The 26,799-nt window shown below is 40.2% G+C and overlaps 1 protein-coding gene across 6 annotated transcripts in view; it reads left to right on the top strand.

The window, feature by feature from the left end:
- The window catches only part of NAV3 (neuron navigator 3), a 351,685-nt gene that overhangs the window by 283,766 nt on the left and 41,120 nt on the right, over positions 1-26,799 (top strand). For all 6 annotated transcript variants that reach the window (XM_047788374.1, XM_047788373.1, XM_047788372.1 and 3 more), the window contains 3 exons: positions 489-566; positions 10,551-10,634; positions 20,561-20,672. In XM_047788374.1, the coding sequence (XP_047644330.1) occupies positions 489-566; positions 10,551-10,634; positions 20,561-20,672 (274 nt within the window). The remainder of the gene's footprint in view (positions 1-488; positions 567-10,550; positions 10,635-20,560; positions 20,673-26,799) is intronic.

Genomic DNA, 26,799 nt, shown 5'->3' with positions numbered 1-26,799 from the left:
AAGGATAAAAAAATAAAATGGGGTACTTTTTGCTAAAAAGACCTGGAAATTATGTATGTGTGTGTATGTACATATAAACATATATACACATGTATATATATGTATATACATATATATATATATATATATATATATATATATAATTGTTGAAAAGAAAAGGTTTTACACAAAGTTTTAGAGGTAGAAGATGCAGTGGAGGAAGTGAACTGACTCTTGAGTCAAGCAGGGATGGCAAATGGAACAGATAAGCATCCTTTAATTTGCAGATTTGAGTTCAGTTCTGAACATGGGCACTTACCCTTATAAATAGCAGCCAGGATTACTGTTACTGTGCAGCCAGGATCCCATTTCTTTAATTTTCAGGAACTGGTGCTGATACAGTAGGGATAGAAAGAGCTAATCATGGCATTTGCCTTCTTGGACTGAATTCTTAGTTTTGAATTAAAATCTACAAGCATATTTAATTGATTTTTTTTAATTACATTCAGCAAATCCATAAGCTACGGAGAGAGCTGGTTGCATCCCAAGAAAAAGTTGCTACCCTCACATCTCAGCTTTCAGCAAATGTAAGTCACTCTTGATTTGCCAGATATATTAAAGCAGATGTGTTTGGAGTAAATGGGATAATTTTGGTAATAGACTTAACAGACGTGAAATGTCCAAAATTATACAGATGTAAGTTCTTAAACAGTGGGACTTGCCTGCCTGCTGAGTAATGAAATGGAAATCCAGACCGAGGAGGGATCCCGATGTGGCCAAAATAGCTTTTTGTTGCTAAGGTTGGAAACGTTGTAATAGCCACAGGGTTACTTCTTCTTTCTTATTTTTATTACCTGCCCCCGCAGATAACACTCTCTTCAGCCACAGGGCATTGAAGGGTTGATGGGGATTAGCTTGGGCAGATGAAAAATCTGTGTGCCCTGCCTCCTTCAGCCAGTTTATTGGACCACTAGTTAAGCATCCAACGAATGCTGGGAAACAATTCAGGTATCTTAGCTCTACGGTGCGTGAGCTTGGTTCTCTCCAAAGCCTTGGCAGTTTTATCTCAGCAGTCGAAGCGCCGAGGGTGGCAGAAAGGATGGTGTTGAAGACCGTGGGTCGCGCTGGCATCTGCTGAAGAGCTTTCCGTGTGCCAGGGCGAACGCAGATGCAGAGATCAAAGAGACCAGGTGGCAGTGAGCCTGTCCTGGGGGCCAGGACTGTCCCGGAGCCTCTGCCAGGTGTGGGGAAGCTCGTGCTCTTTGGCCAGATGTCTTGCCACCTTCCCTCAGCATTCATCTCCTCCCTTCCACTGGGGGGGCTCCGGGCCTGTTCCCTGCTTCCCCCCTCTCTGCTCTCCATGGACTTCTTCCGTCTCCTTGACAAAGCTTGACGGAGCAAGAGTGAGCAGGTGTGCGCCTACCAGGCCTGACTTAAATAAGCGAGATTTTAAGAATAAAATGATCGTGTAAGTTCCACAGGATCTAAGAAAGCCGTTTCACTCACGGCGCCTTTGTTTTCGCACTGTATTTGAGTTGGTTCTCCCTTTAACTTTCGGAGGATCGAATTGGTTTTAGGTTGGCTGTATTTATTGTTCATGGATGTTATGGGATTCTTAAAATCATAGTGGGTTATACTTAGTTTCCATAGATGTTGTAAGGGGATTCTTAAAAATGGTAGCTTTTAGAGAATTGTTTTGGCGGTCCTGGTAGAGAACAGTATTATTTAACCTATGTTTTGCATCTTAGAAAAACTCTTGAATAGTTCTGAAGCAATGGTGAGTTTCATACTAGAAGCGAGATGTATAGCAGTATAAAACACTCCCACCTAGACTCCTGAATTTGTACCCAGAGGACACTGGGTTGTGTTTATCTGCAGTGAAGAAGGCTGATTGATAGAACCTATATACTGGGTAGTCAATCTGCAAATTTTTTGAACAGTTACTCAAAGTTTTATTTTATTTTATTTTTATTTTATTTTATTTTATTTTATTTTATTTTATTTTATTTTATTTTATTTTATTTTTTGCTTTTTAGGACTACACCCACAGCATATGGAGGTTCCCAGGCTAGGGGCTGAATCAGAGCTATAGTTGCTGGCCTACACCACAGCCACAGCAACATGGGATCTGAGCCATGTCCTCAACCTATACCCCAGCTCACAGCAACAACGGATCCTTAAACAACTGAGCGAGGCCAGGAATCGAACCTGCAACCTCATGGTTCCTAGTCGGATTCATTTCTGCTGTGCCTCAACAGGAACTCCGTCGGAGTTTTACTTTGTAACTGTCTCTCGCACGGATGTATATTCAGTTATCGGATTAACCAACAGCTACTCTACATAATGGAATTCGGACTTTTCCCCGGTAGTACTTACCCTCTCTCTGTTTTAAACGTAGTGCGGTTGACCCTGGAACAACACAGGTTTGAACTGTGCAGGTCCTTTTATGGACATCTATTTTAAAAAATTCATGTATAAGTGGCTCCACACATTTCAAAATATCTGTGTATAAATGGACCTGCATAGTTCAAACCTGTGTTGTTCAAGGGCCAACCGTACCAATCCATGGTTGATTGAAGCCTTGTATGTGAAACTTGGAGATGCGGAGGCCCAAGTATGGGATTTGAGCATCCATGGATTCGGATCTCCAGGACAGGTCCTAGAACCAATCTGCCAAGGATACCAAGTGACAAATGTACATATATATTGTATTAAACAGAAAAGCAAAAGAAGTGTTTAATAAATATAAACTTTTTATTTTCCTCTGAAACTCCCATTCCCACGTATGGTTATTGGTTTCTTGTGTTTCATTTCAACATTGTTCTTTTAGATGCCATGCATGCATATATATAAGACACACTTGCAAAGCCTTATGCACATACGCACAGACCCACAGACATACATACACACAGAAGACAAATTCTAACGTGGGAGGACAGTCCTGGGGGAAAACGCAGTGAAATCTTTGGAAAAGGAGCAAACATTTTTAAAAGATGGCAGCCATTGGCTGCCTACAACTTCTGCTCAGTTGATGAGGGCCACACTTTCTCCACTGATTTTTTTCATGATAGTGGAGTGAGTGTGTTTTCTCAGCTGGGCTTCGATATATGACTTCCAAAATGTGAATACTGGGTCTTGTGGTTAAAAAAAAAAAAAAAAAGTTTAGTTTTTTTAATCCATAAAGCACAGATTATATGGAGACTACAAAATAGATATCCGGCCTATCTGTAGTTTTAAAATGTTATGGAAGGGAGTTCCTCCTGTGGTGCAGTGGCTTAAGGATCTGGCTTACTGCACCCATGGCATAGGTTGCAGCTGCAGCTGAAATTCGATCCCTGGCCTAGGAACTCCATGTGCCATGGGTGTAGCCGAAAAAGGAAAAAAAAAATGCCGTGGAGGAATGGGGCAATTGGGAGAAAAAAATCTATACTGTCTCCCGAAGGAGTGATAAAAAAGCAAGAAACACAAACTTAGAGAAAGCAATGCCACATAGATAAATTTGTTTAAAGAGTGCTGGTGTTGGAAAAAACTATCCAAATATCTCCAATTTCCCCTGTCCATATCTATGTTATTATAGTAAGTAGTACTTTTGCAGATGAGTGAGAACTTAATATTTACCCTACTTTGTAAGTTCTTCTATTTTTTTACTTCATAATGAATTTTTAAAATATTCTCAAATCACCATGGACCCACACAAAAACCTGCACATGGGAGACTTATTATAGTGAAAGAATTTGGAAACCACCAAAGTGTCTTAATAGGTCAATGAATAAACAAACTCTTATACATTGATACCATGGACTATTACTCAGCAGTAAAAATAAATAAGTATTAATATACGGGACAACTTGAGTGGATCTCAAGTGCATTAAGCTGAGTGCAAAAAGGCCAGTTTCAAAGGTCACACGCCGTAGGACTTCCCGTCGTGGCGCAGCAGAAACGAATCCGACTAGGAACCATGAGGTTGAGGGTTTGATCGCTGGCCTCGCTCAGGGGGTTAAGGATCTGGCGTTGCCATGAGCTGTGGTGTAGGTCACAGATGCAGCTTGATCTGGCATTGCTATGGCTGTGGCATAGGCTGGCAGCAACAGCTCCGATTGGGTCCCTAGCCTGGGAACCTCCATATGCTGCAGGTGCAGCCCTAAAAAAAAAAAAAAAAGGTCACATTTATTCAGCATCCTAGAATGATATAATTATAGAAATGAAGAACAGTTTAGTGATTGCCTCTCTCCCTGAAAAGTGAGTGTAATTTTAAAAGGGTAGCGATAGGGAGAGTTTTGGGCTGATGAACGGTGGGTATTTACATGTGTGAATCTGTACATGTGTCCCTATAATGAACTTCTGGTTTTGATATTATAATATATAAGATTTAATCATTGTAGCAAACTGGTTAGAGGGGTGCAAGTGTCCTTTCTGTACTCTCTTTGAAACTTCTGAATCTACAGTTCTTTCTTTTTTTTTTCTTTTTATAGTCACACCTGCGGTATATGGAAACTCCTGGGATGGGGTCAAATCAGAGCTGCAGCTGCAGGTCTGTCTACACCACAGCCACAGCAACGCCGGATCCAAGCCGCATCTGCAACCTATGTGGCAATGCCGAATCCTTAACCCACTAAGTGAGGCCAGGGATCAAACCCTCATCCAGGATTCTTAACCCGCTGAGCCACTTCAGGAAGTCCTCTGTAATTACTTCAAATTGAAAATTAAACACCTTAAGATTTACTACAATTTTAAAAGAGATGTCTGGTTTTTAATTTCTTAGGAATTTCATGCCTGTTTTCCCATTAAGGGATTTTTTATTTTTGCTGAAAGTGTCAAAAGGTGAAAGTCAAGAGATTCAGGTAATGAAGAAATGCATCTCTTTTCCTCTTCTACAAAGCAGTTTATTAAAATTCACTTTAGAAATATTGCAGAAACTAAGCACTTATGGAAGTTGATGCATGTATAAATGTTTATAAAAGAATTTTAGTGTCATCCCTATTTTAAACATATTTAATAGTGTCATAACTACTATGGATAGAATCTTGTATATTTATGTCCATTTGTGTTTTTAGGGATGTAATCTCCTTTACACATTCAGAAACTTTCATTACTGATAAACTACAAGCCATCTTTTTTTTAAAAAAATTTATTATAGTTCTTTTACGGTGTTCTGTCAATTACTACTGTACAGCAGTGACCAGTTATACATGTATATATGTTCTTTTTCTCATAATTTCTTCTCATGTTCCATCACAAGTGATTGGATATAGTTCCCTGTGCTACACAGCAGGACCTCATTGCTTATCTCCTCCAGATGCAATAGTTTGCATCTACTAATCCCAACCTTCCGGTCCATCCCACTCTCTCTCCCTTGGCAACCACAGCTGTTCTCCATGTCCATGAGTTTGTTTCTGTTCTGTGGAAAGGTTCATTTGTGCCGTATATTAGACTCCACATATAAGTGATATCATACGGTATTTGTCTTTCTCTTTCTGACTTACTTCACTTAGTATGAGATTGTCTGGTTCTATCCATGTTGCTGCAAATGCCACTGTTTGTTATTTTTTATGGCTGAGTAGTATTCCATTGAGTATATGCACCACATCTTCTTAATCCATTCATCTGTTGGTGGACGTTTAGGTTTTTTCCATGTCTTGGCTATTGTGAACAGTGCTCCAATGAAGATAGGGCCATATCTTTGTGACTGAAAATTTTGTCTGGTATATGCCCAGAAGTAGGATTGCTGGATCAGATGCTAGTTCTATATTTAGTTTTCTAAGGCACCTCCATATTATTTTCCACAGTGACTGTACCAATTTACATTCCTACCAACTGTATAAGAGGGTAGCCTCTTCTCCACATCCTCTCCAGCATTTGCTATTTGGAGACGTACTAATGATGGCCATTCTGACCAGTGAGGGGTGATACCTCATTGTAGTTTTGATGTGCATTTCTCTAATAATTAGCGATGCTGAGCATTTTTTCATGTGCCTGTTAGCCATCTGCATGTCTTCTTTGAAGAAATGTCTATTTCGTTTTCTGCCCATTTTTCTATTGGGTTGTTTGTTTTTTTGCTGTTGAATTGTATGTGCTGTTTTTTGTATCTTGGAGATTAAGTCCTTGTCAGTTTTTCCCATTCTGTAGGTTGTCTTTTTTTTTTTTTTTTTTTTTTAATGGTTTCCTTTGCTGTGCAAAAGCTTGTTAGTTTGCTTAGGTCACATTGGTTTATTTTTGGTTTTATTTCTGTTGCCTTGGGAGACTAACCTAAGAAAACGTTTGTATGGTTGATGTCAGAGAATGTTTTGCCTGTGTTCTTTCCTAGGAGTCTGATGTTTAAGTCTGATGTTTAGGCTTATGTTTAAGTCTTTAAGCCATTTTGAGTTTGTTTTTGCGCGTGGTGTGAGATGAGTTCTAGTTTCACTGATTTGCATGTAGCTGTCCAGGGTTCCCAGCACCACTTGCTGAGGAGATTTTTTTCCCATTTTATATTCTTTGCCTCCTTTGTTGAAGATTAATTGACCATAAGTGTCTGGGTTTGTTTCCGAATTCTCTATTCTGTTCCATTGGTCTGCATGTCTGTTTCTAAACAGGCACCACACTGCCTTGTGACTGTAGCTTTGTAAAATTATCTGAAGTCTGGGAGAGCTATGCTTCCAGCTTTGTTTTTGTTCCTCAGGATTGCTTTGGCAATTCTGGGTCTTTTATGGTTCTATATAAATTTTGGATTCTTTGTTCTTGCTCTGCGAAATATGTCATGGGTAATTTGATACGGATTGCACTGAAACTGTAGATTGCTTTGGGTAGTATGGCCATTTTAATGATATTAATTCTTGCAATCCAGGAACATGGCCTGTCTTTCCATTTTTTTTTAATGTTTTTTTAATACCCTTGAATAATGTTTTATAGTTCTCAGCATAGATGTCTTTCACCTCCTTGGTCAGGTTTTTATTCCTGGGTATTTGATTTTGGGGGCTGTAATTTTAAAAGGTCTTGTATTTTTATATTCCTTTTCTAATATTTCATTGTAAGTATACAGAAATGCAACCGATTTCTGAATGTTAATCTTGCATCCTGCTTCTTTGCTGAATTCATTGATAGTACAAGTAGTTTTTGTGTGGAGTCCTTAGGGTTTTCTATATGTAGTATCATGCCATCTGCATAGCGTGACAATCTCACCTCTTCTCTTCCAATTTGGATACCTTTTATTTCTTTTGCTTGTCAGATCGCTGTGGCTAGGACTTCCAATATTATGTGGAATAAAAGGAGTGACAGTGGGCATCCTTGCCTTGTTCTAGATTTTAGCATGAAGCCTTTCAGTTTTTCACTGTTGAGCAGTGGGTTTGGTACGAACCATCTTAATTTCATCCTCTTTAGGATTCAGTTTAAAATATCACTTAAGGGAAGTCCCTTGTGGCACGGTGGGTTAAGAATCCAGTGTTGTCACTGCAGCGGCTTGGGTTGGGTTGCTGCTGTGGCACGAGTGCAGTCCCTGGCCTGGGAACTTTCACATGCTGCAGGTGCAGCAAAAAAATACTAATGATAAATAAAAAATATCACTCCTGATTCAGTGCACCACAGTGAGGTATCAAAGGATTTACTTGAGGAAGCACTTCATTTTCCCTCAGTTCTAAGTAAATCCTAAGTAGTACTGAGTTTGAATTTCACTGAGTGTTTCACGTCATTGTCTCTGAGTTAATGTCTTTTGACATATATAATCCATGCATTTATTTTTAATATCCATGTACAGAAATTAAACTAATCATAAGACAAAAAATTCTGTAGCGTGTTTTCTGTATAAGTTGAAAAACTTTTAAAAATTCTTGTACAGTTCCTGCTGGGAGGTCATAATTTTGGTCATAATTTTAACTCCTATTAAACTGATAAAATGTGCACATGTGGTAAAATTTAGTAATTTTCTATAAGTTTATATATTCAGGGACTCATAGTCCAACAATTAAACCTGAGATTTGGGAGAATTTAAACTTTGCAAAAATGTTGAGTAGAACATTGCGTTTCTTTTAGTGAAGGTTAACAAGGGTTTTGCATTTCGAAAGAGGACAAGGGATTTTAGCTTTAGGATTAAGCCACCCATTGACTAGCTGTAGCACGACTTATTTTTTCTTTTTGGGAGCACACTTGTGGCCTATGGAAGTTCCCAGGGTAGGGTCCAGTTGGAGCGGTAGCTGCCAGCCTGTGCCACAGCCACAGCAGTGCGGGATCCACAGCCACATCTGTGACCCATGCTGCAGCTTGCAGCAATGCCAGATCCTTAACCCACCGGGCAAGGCCAGGGATGGAACCCACGTCCTCACAGAGACTCCGTCAGGTCCTAAACCTGCTGAGCCACAATGGGAACCCAGCACAGTTGTTTCTAACAGTTTAAACTGGAATCAGGACAAATGATCATCATGGCAAAAATAAATTAGATGCCACACAGAGCAAAGCTTTGCAGTAAAATCTGACTCCTGCCGCACTACACCACATGGATGAATCTCAAAACACTATGTTAAGCAAAAGAAAATTGTCATAAAAAAAAAAATCATGCCATGTGATTCCACTCAGAGAGTTTTAAAAATAGACCAGGCTAAAATACAGTGTTTAGCGATGCAAGCTTAGGTGGCCAGACCTCTAGAGAAGAAAGAAAATCATTATCAGGGAGTTCCCGTTACGGCGTAGCAGGTTAAGAACCTGGCACACTGTCTGTGTGGATGCAGATTCCGTCTCCGGCCTCGTTCAGTGGATTAGGGATCTGGCATAGCCATAAGCTGTGTCATGGGTCACAGATGCAGTTCGGATCTGGTGTTGCTGTGGCCGTGGTGTAGGCCAGCAGCTGCAGCTCTGATTCGACCCCTACCCCAGGAACTTCCACATGCTGCAGGTGCAGCCCTAAATTTTTTTTTTTTAATTTAAAAAAAACTATTATCGCACAGGTCACCATGCTGGTTATCTCTGGGGAAGAGAGAGGGACAGTCACGAGCAAGGGCCCGGGGGGACCTCCCTGGTCTTCAAAGTCCCATTTCTTGAATGGGCTGCCGAGTGCGTGAATTTTCACTGTGACCAGCCAGTGAGCTGTGCACTTTCACTCTGTTCACTTTTCACTGAGTGTGAAAGCGAAGTGTAAGGTGAAGTGGGACATAACCTTATGCTGATTTCTGAAGGTTCCAAGTTGGAGGTGGTGGCATTCCTGGTCACTGAAAATATTCTGAACAAAAGACACGGTTCCCTTTTTTTCAAGAGTGTTATTTGTCCAGTTAAATCCGCTAACAAACCTTGCGTACACCTTTCAAGGTTGTGTGGATGTGTGTGAGCCTGAGGGAGGGAAAGGGGGAAGGAGGCAGGAAGGAGTGGGGAAGAACAGTCACCCTGAGCGACCGAAGCGTCCCAGCATTCTCCACCCATCCTCTTCCTCCGTGAGGCAGTGTCAGGAAAAGAAAGCATCTCAGCAGCACTAGGAACAAAACACCTTTGTGTCATGATGCTGATGGGAGGCATTTGTACACTCTGGCTGGTACCAAGGCTGGTGCTCATACTGAAATAAACTTCTCGTGCCCTAATTCTCGGGACTCCCGTGATCTATTTGATAATCAGCTTTCCCGCTCTGCTAGACTTACAAGGCAATTTCTTTTAATGGAATTCTCTCACTCCCTCCTCTCAAAAAGTAGTCTCTTGCCAAATTTCCCCTCGCACATCGTTCATTGTAGATGTAGGTTGTAACGTATTCTATATTTGTATCCTTTTAAGGGTGCAGTAAAATTTGATCATGTTGCGAGAGCACACCTGTCGTTCTACCTCAAGCCGTAGCGGGGGATAATGTCAAAAGACACTGGCCTCTTTTAGAGCTATAATAAGATTGTCAAGTACTTCTTAATAAGAGTAATGGTTATGCCATGCAGTAGGTATACTTCTCTAAGATTTAAAATAAAAACGCCCAGAGCCACAAAAAGTTAAATAAAATATGACTGAATATTATTTCTAGCTGGCCTACCTCGGCTTCCTTCGTTGAGGGGAATAAAGTGGGAATAAAAGCCCTTTTGTATTGAAAAGAGTTTGAAAAGCAAAGACAAGTCTTTTCGATTCAATTCTTTGTAAGTGGAAAAAGAGGCAAGATAACGCTATAGCTGTCAGCAGATGTCTGACCCTTGGAGGAGAATATCACTTCGACAGAGGAGCTAACAATATCTTCAAAGGTCATCACGCAGGTATAAAAATGAGGAACATTCGTCCATCGACTGTTGCAGTGACCTCCTCTTGAGCTTTGAGTCTAAAAACTTGGCAACTCAGAACTTTATGCAGTATTTTGGGTGTCAAACCCTCCACGATGTGCAAGTTCAAAGGTGTTATTATTTGCAAAATACCATTCCCTTGCAGAAGCTGAACTCACATTAAATGTCAAGAGACTGAAACATTGACTTTTAAGCCGAAGTTTAGAAATAATAGATGACGACGTGAGTGAAAGGAGAGCCAGCGTTGAAAGCCAACCAGGACGGTCAAAGTATTTAAAAAGAGTTCGAATGCCTGAAATGAAGGGTTTTCATCCATCCACAGGAGGCTCTGGCATTTAAGACATGTTCTTTCCTTTTTGTTCACAGGCTCACCTTGTCGCAGCTTTTGAAAAGAGTTTAGGGAATATGACTGGCCGACTGCAAAGTCTAACCATGACAGCGGAACAGAAGGTATGTCCAGGAATTGCCACTGGGGCTGGAAGCAGACAGCCGGTGGCATAGGGTATTTAAACAGTACCTGAGATGCAGCTCTTTAGAAATAAGTCTGAGAGATCCATTCTAATGTAAATGGGAACAATGGCAAGGCAGTGCCTTTTCTTTTCAGATTTTAATGCAAAGATTTATGATTCGGATTCCCCATATTGTAACACACACATACACAATTTTGGAGTAACAAGGACTACGTGGCATCTGAGGATGCTGTCTTTGAAGTAAAGCTAAGTTATATCAAAAGCATTAAACCCGAAGGATTTTATGACATGGGGGAAGGAACACTTAAAAAAAAAAAAAAAAGAAAGAAGCAGAATTTGGTTCACAGAGACAGGAATATCAAAAAGGTCCTTATAAGACAGAAAGAATCCGGACACTTTCTATTTGGTGATCAGTAACTTACCTCCCACACCATCAGCTTGGTGGCCCTAACCTGAGTTCTTGGATGAGGGTCTAAAAAGTCCTTAAAACTTCAAGGAAATATTTGAAAAATGGCATATGTGCATAATATGAACAGATGTCATGGTTTTCATCTAATTTTTAAAGCGATCCATAGCCTAAAAAGTTTTGGATAATTTTGGGATCAGTATCCATATCTATCCATAGAGATGGCTTCAATTTTGACGACTTCTGTCAAGTATAGCATTGTATTTAAAGAACCAGCATGCATTACCAAGTTTTGTCAGCTTACCACTTTTTTAACAGTTAAAGACAAACAAACAAACAGAAAAATGCAACAGTCCAATTAAACCAAAAAAGAGAATTGAATGCTCCTGTAATAGCCTGGTCTAATTAGGAAATCTGTATTCTCTTTGCCCTTATCTTCCATTCTTCTATGTCATGGCACAGCCCCCGCCCCCCTTGCCCAGAGAACACTATCCATCCCTGTCAAGTCTGTTCTGAAAGAGAAGGTGACAAACTCCTTTGGACCACATAAATTTTATCTTAATCTTTTGGGAAGGATACAATTTACCCTTTCTCTATGTACCATAAGAACTCAGCAGCTAGGGTTATGAGGGCTTTTTTAGGGCAGCCAAGTAGGAAAGAGTGTCAGTGTTGGAGCCCACTAGCCCTGAGTCTGGCTCTCAGCAAGGTCTCTCAAGAGCCGTGGAGTCTTCCTTTCTCACCCGCAGTTTCATCTTTTAGAAGGGGGAGTTGGTCTTTCCCTTTCTGACTTACTTCACTTAGCATGAGAGTCTCTTGTTCCATCCATGTTGATATCACTTATATTGGGAATCAAATATACAGCGCGGATAAAGCTTTCCTCAGAAAAGAAACTCATGGGCTTGGAGAACAGACTTGTGGCTGCCAAGGGGGAGAGGGAGGGAGTGGGATGGACTGGGAATCTGGGGCTGATAGACGCAAACTACTGCCTTCGGGATGGATAAGCAATGAGGTCCTGCTGTGTAGCCCCGGGAACTGTGTCTAGTCCCTCACGAGGAGGGTAACAAGCGGAAAAGAATGTGTGTGCGCATGCGCGACCGGGTCACTTTGCTGTGCCGTAGAAAACTGGCAGAACACTGTCGACCAGGTATAGTGTAAAACTAAAACCATTTAAGAACGAAGTGGGAGTTGGAGTAACGACCTTGTAGGCGCACTACGAGGAGCAAGTGCGGCACTGTCACATCACATGCAGTGACAGGCAGCAGCGCTACCTCTCCTTCCATGCCTCTCCTTTCTTCCCTTAGAAAATGTAAGATAAACCAGATGCACCACTGGCGATTTTCCAAGCATAGTGCTGGAAAGCATGATTGGTATTTAAGACGTAACATCTGTAGGAAGTCAAAATTAATATACTTTGCCTCATCCGTATTTCCTTCAATGCTTGTATTTGTAGAAAAAGTACTCACAGAAATGGGAACTATATCCACGTTTGCTAATTTATGTACATGCCTATGAATAATTCCTGAATATTTTAACACGTATCTCCATCATACAAAGAATTGTGTAGTTGTTCACCGGTTATCCTTAAAGTAACCTTGCCAAAATTATAGTTTTCTCAGAAGACACCGTGATGTCTGCAGTTACCCTTGCCATTTTTTAACTGAAAATAGAATGATTGCTCTTTTAATTGAAAGGTGTACGCAGGCAAAACAGTGTTTCTTTTGTTTTATTAACATTGGGGTTTTTAAATATTAACATTGTATTTTATTAACAGTGTCTATTTTATTTTATTATTTAACAGTGTTTATTAATCTGAGATTTACAACTTGCCTCTTCCCAAAGTGGTTTGGAGAACTTATAAAATTTATTGGTTATAATATGGAAGAATTCAGTGAGAGAATCTAGTGAAAACCAGCAGAGGAACGTATGTAACAAGATGCTTGAGGCTGGGTAATTACTACCACAAAGCCTAGCCGAACCCATCTCAAGGAAGCTAAGCCACAAAGGCAGATGGCTTGGCGTGTTTGGTTCTCATTTGCCGACCAGAAGAGCATAATTTAGATTGACGAGACAAATTTTCAGGCACTGAATTCAAGGACGAATTCAATTTCAAGCACTGAATTCAAGGTTTGAAGTTTTTAAAATTGGGGTCAAGGAATCACAGAAGGCAAAATCGCTCAAGTAGACACTTGTCTAAAAGCTGAGGGCACATGCCATTGAATTACATTTTAGTAAAGTCATTTCTTCAGGGAGCTGAGATAAAAGGGCCTATTTCTCTCTGGTGATCTAACAATCCCGGGTGGGGAGGTGGGGGGTGGAAAGCAGAGACTGTGGATCAGAGGTTTTGAAACTGTGTTCTTGAATTCTGAGGTTCATTGGTCCAGGTAGTCATTTGCCAGAGTTATACTGAATTTCTATTGTGTGTGAGATACTATTCTAGCTACTGAGAATTCAGCAGTGAAATGCGCAGGCACACCCCCACACATATATACAAATGTATATCCTAGCTTATAAGTGTGTATAATATAAAATAGAGGCTATATTCTAGTAGGTGACAGATTATGGTAAAAATATAATTAAAATGTGTAGGATTTCAGGGGCAAATAAACACCACCGAAAAGTTTAAAGCTGAGAATGAGGACATTGGGAGGCGAGGTGGGATGCTAACACAGGAAGAACCAAAGGCCCAGGTGGTTTCATGTGTTTGGTGATTGACTTAAAAATATATATAAACTAAACTAGGACTCAGTCCAAGTCTCCTGCTTCCACATGTGATTTTCCACGTAATATGGCATGATTTAGTCTGAAAACTATGTCAAAATTTTAGTTTGCTTTATAGACCAAAATCATTCCCTTACAGAGTGTTCTAAAGTGTTTTCTTGTTTCCAGATGCCAGGTCACACAGATTCTCTTGCCAAACGTATGTGCCAAAATACTGCTGCTATATACTTGTTGCCTAGTTTAAAAAGATAAAAATAAAAGACATGTAGGAATAACTCAGGAGGCAGAAAATACGAGGTGCCGTTAGAAATGTAGCAGGACACTGTCTTGAGTGTTCTCAGTGGCGTTAGGGGAGAGGGGCACCAGCAGGCTCTGGGAGGATGAGGAAGGTGAATTCTGGGGCGGGTTCCCTTTCCAGCTCAGGGGTTCATGAACCCGACCAGGATCCATGAGGCTGCGGGTTCCATCCCTGGCCTCGCTCAGTGGGTTAAGGATCTGGCGTGGCCGTGAGCTGTGGTGTCGGCCGGCAGCTGCAGCTCGGATTCCACCACTACCCTGGGAACCTCCATATGCCACTGGTGTGGACCTGAAAAAAAAAGGTTAATTCTGGAGAGACGGAGGACATTAAGTCATAGAGAAAGGAACACCGTGAGCATGAAGAGCAAGGGGGACAGTGGGGGGGGGGGGCTTACCGGAAAAAGAAGGCGTGTGAAGGGAACGAAGGCTTAAAAGATGTGCAAGGAATCTGGCCTCTGAAAACAAAGAGCCAAAGGTTTCGGACACTAGCATGATAACAGTTAGTTACGAAGATCAGTCTAGCAGCATCCCTAACAGTTGAACCGCATTCCCAATAGCTGCCAGAAGACCACGTGACATGAGAGGACGTGTGTAACTAGAGGCAGTTGAGAGGATTGTCACCTGTGCTGCCAGGACAGTGACGGTACGTTATCCCTAGTATTGCCCCGAACCTAATCTAGGGCTCAGCAGATTGTGACGGTGACAGTTTAACCAAGAACTTTACCTGGATTTCGGGTCCTTGTCCCTTGGCTAGCCCTTCTCCACCACGATTCTTTCATAGACTTAAGACCTAAGGCCCTGAAGCATCTGTCGCATGTGATGAAACTGCTTATTTTCATTGCATCTGCTAGCTATGTACCAGCCTTGTCAGAATCAAAAACAATTGTCACTCAAATTATTGTTCAGGGTTTTTTTTTTTTAAGCTATTTAGAGTCATAGCCGTGGTACATGGAGGTTCCCAGGTAAGGGGCTGAATCGGAGCTACAGCTGCTGATCTATGCCACAGCCAGAGCAACGCGGGATCAAGCCACGTCTTTGACCTACACCACGGCTCCGAGCAACGCCAGATCTCCTATCTACTGAGCAGGGCCAGGGATGGAACCTGCGTCTTCACTGATACTAGATGGATTCATTTCCGCTGTACCACAATGGGAACTCCTTGTTCAGGCTTTTATTTCTTATTGAAAGCCTGCAGTAAAGGTCAACACAATGGAAAGAATTCTGCAAATCTAAATCCTGAGGAGTGAAATTGTTACAGAGCTACTGCTAAATCCTTGCACATTTACTAGGGGTGTATTATATACTCACTGATAATTAGAGGACTTTCACATCTGTTCCTTATATGTCTCTGTAACGCCAGACACGATTAGAGCATATATTAAGGCATGCTAGGTTAGCCATGTTAGAAAGTCAGAGCTTGACAGAGGAGTATTTTTGGGTGAGTGATGGAGCTCAGACACTGATTCTTATGCTAACTGCAGTCTAGGGCTTACTCATTCTTATCTCTGTGAAACTACTTTTTGGATGACTAGATGAATAGAACCTTGTATGTTAAAAGTGAGAAAATTCAAAACCAACTGTCTGGAAATAGATAATATAGAACCTAAAAATTTAGTTGAGTCTTTATATTAAGTCCTCCTAGTTCAGATTAAAATATGTCTCATCTAGAAGTGTTTTTAATAATTTATCACTAGCCTTTTAGGATAATTTGAATCCATAATTAATTATGGATACAAGTTATTGATGCCACTGTGGTTTGATAAATCCACTTCATTTAGTTAGCGCCAGGACTGGCCAGGTTCTTTCAGTGAAAAATTCTCAAGATTTCAAGACACATACGAGGGGATGAGGAGTGGGATGTGTTCAAAGAAACTGTATCTAGACCATGTGAGATCTACCATGTCAATGCGAAGAAGAAAAGACAGGTTCAGTGGAAAGAATTTAAGAACCTTGCCTAGAAGTTCAAGTAGGGGGTCAGGTGGGCTGATGAGATTGTTGCCCAACTGTGCATCCTCAATGAGGCTGGTATCCAGGAGGGGTTGGGAAGGAGGTCAGATCTAGTTTGGAAATTAGGTTGGAAAACACCAAGCAAGGCTACCATTGTGACACGAGATTTTATCATTTTATTTCCAAGTATTTCAAGGCTGACCTTGCTAACTTGTTTTGCCTCAGAAATATGTACAAAACTGTTAGAAGAGATAATGTCTCCATCCAGCCTCTTTTACACAAGAAGTTCTCATGGAACCCGGAATATTACATAGTTACCTATGTTTGGGCATCATTATCTTGAATAGCTTATTGTAAATAAATGAAATTTTAGTTTGGTTTTCACGTTTTAAAGTATCATTTTTAAAAAGTGGGAAATAGCAACACAATATTATTTGATCATCTTATTTGCAAGACCCTTTGCAGAATTACTCCAGCCCCATTCTTCCATTTGGTAGCTAATGAGGAGCACAGGAAACTCAATTAGAGGAACAGACTTCAAATTCGTATCTTGAGGGCATACGCATTTTCCAGGTTCTTTCGGAAGGTTTAATAGGGATTTTCAGAACTTAAATGTCTTTTATCAGATCACCTTAAAAATGCAAAGATGATTTTGCAAAATCAAATATTTCAGATTATAGAACAGTTTTATAGTTTGCTATGTCTGGAACTCATTGCTAATTATTTTCCTCACCCACATTCCCCACCATGGCCAAAACCCAGGGAATCCATGATTGTACTTGAAAGCAACATTGCACATTCCATGAAACATGGACAACTTAGAAAATATATAGCTTAAAAAATAAATGTGGGAGTTCCCGTCATGGCGCAGTGGTTAACGAATCCGACTAGGAACCATGAGGTTGCGGGTTCGGTCCCTGCCCTTGCTCAGTGGGTTAACGATCCAGTGTTGCCGTGAGCTGTGGTGTAGGCTGCAGACGCGGCTCGGATCCCACGTTGCTGTGGCTCTGGCGTGGGCTGGTGGCTGCAGCTCCAATTCGACTCCTAGCCTGGGAACCTCCATATGCTGCGGGAGCGGCCCAAAGAAATAGCAAAAAAAAAGACAAAAAAAAAATGTGAACAATCAACTGTAATAGCAAAGGGGGGAAAAGGAAGTCTAGAAATAAATTATTAAAAATCTGCCTCAATCAAGTCTTCGTTTAAAAATGCATTATATTCATCACTACACCCTATTGGAAAAGAAAGAAAGGAAAACCCACCTTGTTGCCATCCCAAGGAAATGATTCCCCTGCTTTAGCCATATTGAGACTTTAAGTTTCTAATGAATGATAAAGTTATTGGCATTTTCAGTGTGGCTGCCCTAAGAGAGCAGACGCCCTCATGTTAAACCAGCGGTAGACTTACAGTTTACACCAGCCTTCAGAAGGGAGAGACCCTGTTTAGCATAGACCAGGACATCGGAACGAAGTCATCTGAACATTTACTGAAGTCAGATCATAAGTCAGATGAAAAGACAAACGCTCCAACAACTGAATAAGCTGAATGTATCAAGTGGCCTGGAAGCACAGAGAAAGGGCCTGTGCGTTTTTCCTGATTAGAAAACCACAGAGTGTCGCAGGTACAGCCGTATTTCGCCACGGCCCTTGAGGGAGAGGAGAGGTATTCCGAGCAAAGGCGGCAGTCACGTGGGAAGACTCAGGAAGAGATGGTTCTACCTTGAATGATGGGGAGGCTGGACCTCATTAACCGAAGTAAGAAAAAAGGAAGGGATTTCTCTAAATGTGGAGAGAGAACGAGTTTAGGTGTGAACAGCGTATCCGTGTAGAATTTAACTCTTTTCAACTAAAGACAATGGACTCTTTTATAGGTGCTGGCTTATACTTACAGGTTCTCCTAAAGCACGACCGCTGTGAATTCGGCTACACCAATGTTTCCATAGATGTGATTTTCTCCCTCGATATAATGAATATATTGTGGTGTTTTTTGTTTTGTTTTGTTTGTCTTTTTGCCTTTTCAGGGCCGTGCCCGCCGCATGTGGAAGTTCCCAGGCTAGGGGTCTAATCGGAGCTGTTGCTGCTGGGCCTACGCCAGAGCCACAGCAACGCGGGATCCGAGCCGCGTCTGCAACCTTCACCACAGCTCAACGCCAGATCCTCAACCCACTGAACAGGCCAGGGATCAAACCTGCAACCTCATGGTTCCTAGTCGGATTCGTTTACCACTGCGCCACGACGGGAGCTCCTAAATATATTGTTTACCTAGTTATTCCTCCAGCGGGCTTATTGCGCCACACTGTGTGACAACTACCCTGCTAATGTCTGTTTCTTTTTTTGAAGAGATACTTAAGTTTAGAAAGTGATCATTCTTCTATTTCATTCAGCACAGTTTCCTGAAAAATCAAGGTTACCTGAAAATTCTGCTAATTAAAAAAAATAGTTTCTAGAAGAGATTTCTCTAAAAAAGGATAAAATTTTGACAGTGAAGTCAGCCAACCCATAAAATTAAGTTTTTAGATATTTGCATGAGATTTCATTTTCATTTTTGCTCTTTAAACCTAAAAGCAAATGTTTTAGCAAATTTTTAATCCAAAGTACCAGCACTATTGATCTGAAATTCAAGGATGAAAATCTGACTTTAACTAAAATTTAATATTCATCATAGCCTCTATGTTATAAAATTACTCCTTAAATTAAGTGATTCATTAAGTATGCACTATAGGTATCCTTTTGTGAATAAATTTCTTGTAAAAACAGAATGAATTTCCAGTAAACATTTTACCACTTGAGAGATTTATTTTAAATGGGAAGATACATTAAAATTTGCCAAACTTATCTATTACAAGTTTACAAGTTGGGCAAGGGACAGAATATAAATAGAACTCAGAGAGATTGAGAAATTATGATGAATATCTGATTTTTTATCATGACATTGGCAATTTTCCATAAACATGATCTTTTGCCTTTATGATAAGTAAACACAAATGAGATTGCAGTCAAGATTCATTGAAGAGGTGCCAATGAGTCCAGGATGTCACTATTGATTTTTCGTTGTGAGAGTCTTTGACTTATAAGTAATTAAAAGTCAATAAGAGGGTTTGTTTTTTAAAATATCTAACTGTCCTCGATGAGGAATATGCCAGATACTCAAGGAAAATGGGTATATGAGGTCCCAGGTATCTATTTCCAAACTTGGATGTCATTTCAGTTAGTGCCCTATTTTTTTTTTTTAACTTTCTACAGTCTTTGGGCATTCCCATGTCGAAGCACTTTTCTGCAGAGGCAGTTGTCACCATCCTGACTTTTTTCATATTTATTGGGAGACATTAAGCAGGAATAAACCGCTTACCATGGAGTGAAGAACCCAAGCCTAATTTCTTTTGCTTTTGCCGAAGATGCTGGAGCAAATGATGAATGACGCCCATGTTACAGAGGCAGTCTCCCCCGAGGGGGCTGACAGGGATTCTAGGTTTTAGGGTTGCCGTTGCTGCCGAGAAGGAGAGTTCTTGTTTTTTGTGCTCCTGATGGAACGTGGCTTCTGCCGAAACAGCACTCCCTTTCCTCTTTGTCGCTATTGTTATCCCATCTTCCTCGTAGGGAGTCCTTTATTTACTGATTTAAGTAAATCTACTTAACTTTATTTATTTATTTAAAGATACTCATTTAAGTAACTGTGGAAAGTCCTATGTATACAAGTATTTTCATTGAGGCATAGCTTAAAATTGCCCTAAATTCAATAAGAAAATAGTTTAGGTGTCTGATCCAATTTTAGTCTGTAAGCCTTTTAAACATAATTTAAGTATTTTAATGACTATGTATTTCTCTTCATCTTCTAAGAATTCCTATATTGCGTTGGCTTGAGGAACTGGGTCTTCATGGGAGGAAGTTGATTGGATAAAAAGTGCCAGAATCCAAGATGGCCTTGCTCTGACAGCAGAGTTAATAATATGGCCCTCGAGTAAGTTAGGAATGAAATCTGTGTTTTGTACTTGGATGTGAAGAATCGATTTGTGAAGTACAAAATAAATGAGACAAAATCTGAGATTCCTCATTAGACAAACACGCAAGGTTTCCATTCCGATGCACTAGTGCCTCACTGATGTGTAACTATGCAATGAAGTCATGAGTACTGCTAATAAGTTTGGTATCGAAGTGAGCAAGAGGATATCTTGTTTTGTGTTGTACTGGTCAGCTCTCGGTACTAACCTTTTAAAGAAATAAAGACTCCTTTGTACGGCAGAAATTGACAGAACATTGTAAACCAACTGTAATAGCAAAACTAAAAGTCTTTAAAAAAACTCTTTGGATCCCGTTCATAGGAGAATAACCAAGACTTTTTTTTAAGAAGTCTCCATTGCATTGAGCTTCGTACATTTACGAGTGAGAAGTTGTAAGACACAACCTGAAAGCTCAGCCAAGCATCCCAAGCTCCTAGGACGTCAGCACTGCAAAATATCAAACTCCTTTGGTAGCAGACTCTGAATAAAAACGTTTCCTTTCCTCTTCAGGTATTAAAGCTTCTGCATTCTGTTTGTTTCCCAGGAGTCTGAACTGATAGAGCTGAGGGAGACCATCGAGATGCTGAAGGCGCAGAACTCTGCTGCCCAGGCAGCCATTCAGGGCGCACTGAACGGCCCAGACCACCCTCCCAAAGGTAGAGTTCGACGTCCGGCCGGTTTTCGTCCATTTAATAAATAAGAAGCATTTATTTACTAAGTAGAGCAGAGCTGTTTTTACTCAGTGGCATTGCTTTTTATAACGAGTGCGTGGGTCTTACTGCAGCCGCGATCCCAGGATTTAAGAGCAGTAACTTTCTGCATCGAGTAATTTTTGTTTTTTGTTTGTTTGTTTGTTTGTTTGTTTTTTGTCTTTTGTCTTTTTTGTTGTTGCTATTTCTTGGGCCGCTCCCGCGGCATATGGAGGGTCCCAGGCTAGGGGTCGAATCGGAGCTGTAGCCACCGGCCTACGCCAGAGCACAGCAACTCGGGATCCCAGCCGCGTCTGCAACCTACACCACAGCTCACGGCAACGCCGGATCGTTAACCCACTGAGCAAGGGCAGGGACCGAACCCGCCACCTCATGGTTCCTAGTTGGATTCGTTAACCACTGCGCCACGACGGGAACTCCTTGAGTAATTTTTGAATTGACCTTGAGGAATTTGCTTCTACTGTCATGCACACTTCTCTCCACTTGATGTGGTGAAGGTGGGTCTGGAGACGTTGACTAATACCTTCACATCTCCCTTCAAGCCAAACACAACTTGGGAAGGAGAATGAAAATCTAGATCTGTATCCAAAGTACAGTAATCAATATGGGGAGTAGCAGATGGAGGAAACAGCTCATCCTAGGTGGAGCCAGAAAAAGAAGTTCTTGAGGAGAACTTTCTAAACACGGATGAAAAGGGACTAAACATGTGTGTTTTTGTGACTACTCTGCTTCAGCAGTTGCGAACACTGATGAAATCATCTTCTCTGACACCAGCCTCCTCTTAGCTGGCCACTCAAGAAATACTGTGTGACAGCGTCTTGCCGCTTTTTTTGTTTGTGTGGGTTCCGCTTATTCCTGTTCTCTTCTCCGCAGCAGTCGATAGGCTCAACTGTTTACCAGCTGAAAAATGCTTTCCTCAATCTCTAGGGTTTAGTGCTCTACCATCTCTCTTCCCATTTCCACATGACTTTGGGGGAAGTTTGATGGAATCATTCAGTGTCTTCAACAACCAGACACACTTCAGACGGGTATGGGTTCTCTTTCCACTATTCTGCCAAAACTCTTCCCTCCAGCATCAATAATGACTTAATATCACTCTAAATCCAGTGCATTTGAGATTCGTGGGGTTGGTCTGGGTTAAGGATTCATTGTTGTTGCTGTCGTGGCTCAAGTCACTGCCACAGCGTGGGTTCAGTTCCTGGCCCTCAGAACTTCCACATGCTATGGGCACAGCACTCCACCCTCCTCTAAAGAAAACCAAAAAAAAAAAAAAAAAAAAGAAGCCCTCCCAAGGAACTTAAAAAAAAAAAAAAAAGAGCTTTAAAAATTAAAATTAAAAAAATCTTACTGTGAAGTTCCCGTTGTGGCTCAGTGGTTAAAGAACCTGACTAGTATCCATGAGGACGTGGGTTTGATCCCTGGCCTCAGTCAGTGGGTTAAGGATCCAGCGTTGCCATGAGCTGTGGCGTGGGTCGCAGATGCAGCTCAGATCCCGTGTTGCTATGGCTGTGGCGTAGGCCAGCAGCTGCAGTTCCCAATTTGACCCCTAGCCTGGGAACCTCCATATGCTATGGCAGTGGCTCTAAAAAGACAAAAAAAAAAAAAAATCTTACTCTATTTGTCATGGAAATAGCATTCGCTACTGAGGCCCATTCCATTATACTTCAAACATTCACTTCTTTTAATGCTCAGGACATCTAGCATTCTTAGTTTTTCTTGTGCTCCTTTGAAATCTCTTTCAAGGTTTCTCTTGTAGGGTCACTCATTTGTATACATTTGTAAAACACTGGTGTTTCTTAGAACCAAGGCCTAAACTTTCTTCTGTTGTGGTTTTATACATTATGATTCTCTTCATCGCAGCTAAAATTCTGTACAAGCTCATCTAGTACTCTAGCTGTAATTACTATTCATGTGTTGATAACTGTCAAATATATCTCTCCAGGCCAGGTTTATCTTGTGAGTTACAGGTCGGTCCATCCCGCTGCCAAAAAGAGAATTCCATTAAATTATCTTTGGATGTCTCTTTGTTAACGCCTCCAAATTTGACCGTGTCTTCTTCCTTCTTAGACCTGCTTTGCCTTCCATGCTCCTTGCCTCAGTAAACGGCATCACCATCCTTCCACGCAACCAGAAATCTCCCCAGTCAGTAAATCACCAAGTTCTGTAGATTCTACCCCGTAAAAATCTCTGGCTACCTTTTCTCTGATCCTGCTGTCAACTCTCCCTCATCTTTCCCCTGACCTATGACCACAACCTCCTGACGAGCCTTCCTCCTCTTTATCTCTCACTTCTTCGTGATATTCTTCGTACTGAGACCAGAGCAATTGTCTAGTAACCTGTCTGCCTAACAGGTATCCCATGGCCTTTAGGTGAAATGCAAACTCCCTCACATGTCATAATTTCTCTTTGCTCTGTTCATTCAACAGCTATGTATTGATTACTATTTATGTGTTAGACACTGTTCCAGACCTTCTGTCCTTTTGGCCATAAATGTGGTGTATTTCATATTTCAGCTGCCCTGAACCTCCTCCGGTGCTTCAAAAGTTCTTTATATATTCTCTTTATTCTACTTGGAAATTTCTACCCTGTTTGTTGAGCATAAAAGCTTTTTGAAATCTTGCAAGAGTTAGCCTAACCATGCCTCCTTGACTCGTCAGCTCTACGAAGTCCCTTGGTGATATATTCCTGGAAATAACTGTACTTCCTCTATCAAAATTTGCATTATACTTTGGTGCCTTAATTTATCTATGGTCTGCCTTTCCTCATTGAGGGTAGAGTGGTTTGTTTTCCTAGTCCTTAATCCTGGCCATAATGTTGCCGTGCACATAAAAGGGGCTTATTCAAATTTTATAGAAAAGAATAATATAAATTTTAAAAACTTGAAATTTAAATTTTTAAGAAAGGACAAACTGGTTCTCTTGGGGCTACTTTTGTTAAGAATTCAGCAACTTTCCATGTGGGGGAGTTAATTTATATGCAGCATGGAAAATTACTGAATATTTAAAGCTTATCTTAGAGCTATAATAAAGCAGCTTATGTTCTAAATCTTCATGTCGTAAATAGGTCCAGAAGGGATTTAAAAAGGCTTAATCCTTTCTTTACCACAGTACAAGCCACTGAAGTAAAACTTCCTGGAAAGATTCCTTTTATCTCAGGCAACAGGTAGTTTTTTTTACTGTCTTTACTGGAGTTGAAAAAGAAGAATTCCTTTGCTCGGAAATGTGGGAAGAGTGCCTAAAATAAACAAAATGACAACAGTTAATATTCAAATTGGGCAAGAAAGATTTAAAAAATTGTATAAAGTTTAAAAGTAAAAAAAAATTATCGAGGGTTGAATATATATAGGATATTCAGGTTGTGTTCCTGTAGTGTTAAAACTCAGTATTGCACTAAGGGAATAATAATAATAATTTTATTCAACGAGTTCCTATTGATTACCTACCACATGCAATACTCTGTACAAATCCCTGAGTATATAGTGGTAAACAAACCAGGCAGTCTCCATTAAACTTTTAATCTTAAGGGAGAGCAGAAATAAAGAATGTTTGTGGTCATTGGTGTAGCCGAATGTGCATATAAAATCGTCACAAGTTCCAAAATGGACAAGAAAAGGTACCATAGAGAATGAGGTTACCAGGGAACCTACCCCAGCTGCATAGTCAAGAAAGGCCTCTACCAGACGGCAGCGCATAAGGGGAGGCCCAGGGACTAATTATCAAGCCATATTGCAAATGTTGAGAGAAGAGCGTTCTAGCAGGAACTTGAGACAGAGAAGAGAAAGCGCCTTTTATGGAGCCACAACATAAGGAAGATGATGACCAAAGATAAGACAGGTAGAACCACGTTGGAGAGATAAACACTGACCAGCTTGCTGAGGGACCTTTAAGCCCTATTTAAAAGCTTGAAACTGTTTTCCATTTTTATTCAAATAGGAATCTGTTGGGAAGTCTGAAGTAAGGGAGTGATAGTGAGGTTTTTCTTTAGAAAAGGATTCTCTAGCTACAGTCTTTAGAATGGTTTGAAGGTGAGTTGAACAGCTCTTCTTAGCACCAGGAGGGATGGTGGTAGCTTGAACTAGAGCAGCGGAGGCGCACAGGGTGGGAAGCTGGGAATGAATGAGTATGTGACGAAAATACGTATTTTTAAAACAAGTTTCTCCATTCATTGAGGTTGTCGATATTCGTTTGGTCAGTGTTCTCTGCTGAGCTCTATGATGTCACATGTATTCAGTCAAATACTTAAACACTAGAAAAGAATTGTTAAAGTAACATGCATTCCCTTGACAATTTTTACTGCAAATGCAGTCATATCATAGCTGAACATAACTAATACTTCCAAGGACTAGTTTTGGCCTATGGTTATAAGAGTTTACCTATCTTTTAAAATTTGGGGATTGATTGAAGTCAAATATAATTTGTTAGTTTAGGATATAATAAAAACTGGAATACTTTAATAATCCATCTGAATTTATTCAGTTATTAAGGTAAAATTAGCAAATACTAATCTTGTTCAGAGAAGCTTATAGCCAATTGAAATAGAAATTTAATATATTCATTTGTTTTATTGTTATTTTTTGAAAATCATGGACTTGGAGAATAGACCTGTAGTTGCCAAGGTGTAGGGGGAGGGAGTGGGATGGACTGGGGTGCTTGGGGTTAATAGATACAACCTATTGCCTTTGGGAATGGATTAGCAATGAGATCCTGCTGTGTGGCACTGGGAACTATGTCCAGTCACTTACGATGGAGCCTGATAATGGGAGAAAAGAGAATGTGTAACCGGGTCACCATGCTGTACAGTAGAAAAAAAAATTGTGTTGGGGAAATAACAATTTAAAAAAATGTGGTATAAAGGGAAACTTTCTTACATCAAAGTTGTTTATAAAATCGAAGGAACACTATGTTTCATTATGTCTCTACCATTCTGGAATACTCAAATGCTTCTTTCATATGGCCATTGTTAATTATGACCTTCAATCTAGCTTTATCATTATTGAATAATAATTTAGGTTTGTAAAAAAAAAAGAAGAAATTTAATGCATTTGAATTTATTTGTGTATTTAATTAGCACCTATGCATATTCTTTTATTGCTTATTCATATGATTTCCATACTCGTTGACTATGGGATGCTATACTCCTTTATTACTGTATCAAAACAACACACACAAATGCCTCGATTTAGGTTTTGGCACCTTAAACATTTTTGGCATACAAAACTTTAAATGTTCTCTTACATAAAAAATACTTTTAAATCAGACTCTAGAGAGTCTTAAAAACAGCTCTTGTTTTCTCTACTGTAGCATTTTTCAGCATTATTATTCTCTTAGTGGAACAAAGTATTTATTATATATGTATGCATATGAGTTCAAGGATAGAGACATATATTTGTAAATTACTCACCCACAGTTATTGTAATTTCTGAAAGTAACCACTTACAATTCCATTGCCATTAGTCATTTTACCGTTAAATTAGTCAACTAGAAAGGTTGATTATATATTATTACTTCTCTGGGAACTTTTTGAAAGCTATATTGTAATTTCTGACATCTTCTAACTTCCACTGACTTTTTTTGCTTGGCTGCTCTACATTGATAGCTATTAAATATAGCAATAGAAATGGCCTAAAAGTATATTTGACCTTAAACACAATTTTATAAATTATTAGTGTCTCTGCTGACACCTAAGATCAGTTCACTCTAAGTAAAAATAATTTCCATTGTAATAACTATAAATAAATCTTATATGCTGGTTGTACAGAGTAAGTGAATATCTTTAACCAGTGATTTAATATCAGATGGTATCCTCCTCAAAATATCTTGTTAACTAGAGAACCACTACCTGCTTTTTAGAAGTATAGAGAGGTGGCAGCTAATGCAGTAGACATTAGGATCCGAATAGGTCTCACATTGACTCCACTATTTTTCAACTTTGTGACTACAGGGTAATTATATTTAGTGGTTTCATTTAGTGGTCATCATTCCAGTGGTTTGCTTTAATAATAAAATTCAATACTCCCAGAACAGAATAGGCACATAGTAAGAGCTAGCTTTATTACTACCCCCTGCTATTATTG

The sequence above is a fragment of the Phacochoerus africanus genome, chromosome 7, assembly GCF_016906955.1.
Source record: "Phacochoerus africanus isolate WHEZ1 chromosome 7, ROS_Pafr_v1, whole genome shotgun sequence".
Classification (NCBI taxonomy): Eukaryota; Metazoa; Chordata; class Mammalia; order Artiodactyla; family Suidae; genus Phacochoerus; species Phacochoerus africanus.
Note: the sequence above shows the minus strand (reverse complement) of the source record. Positions and strands in the feature narration are given on the sequence as shown.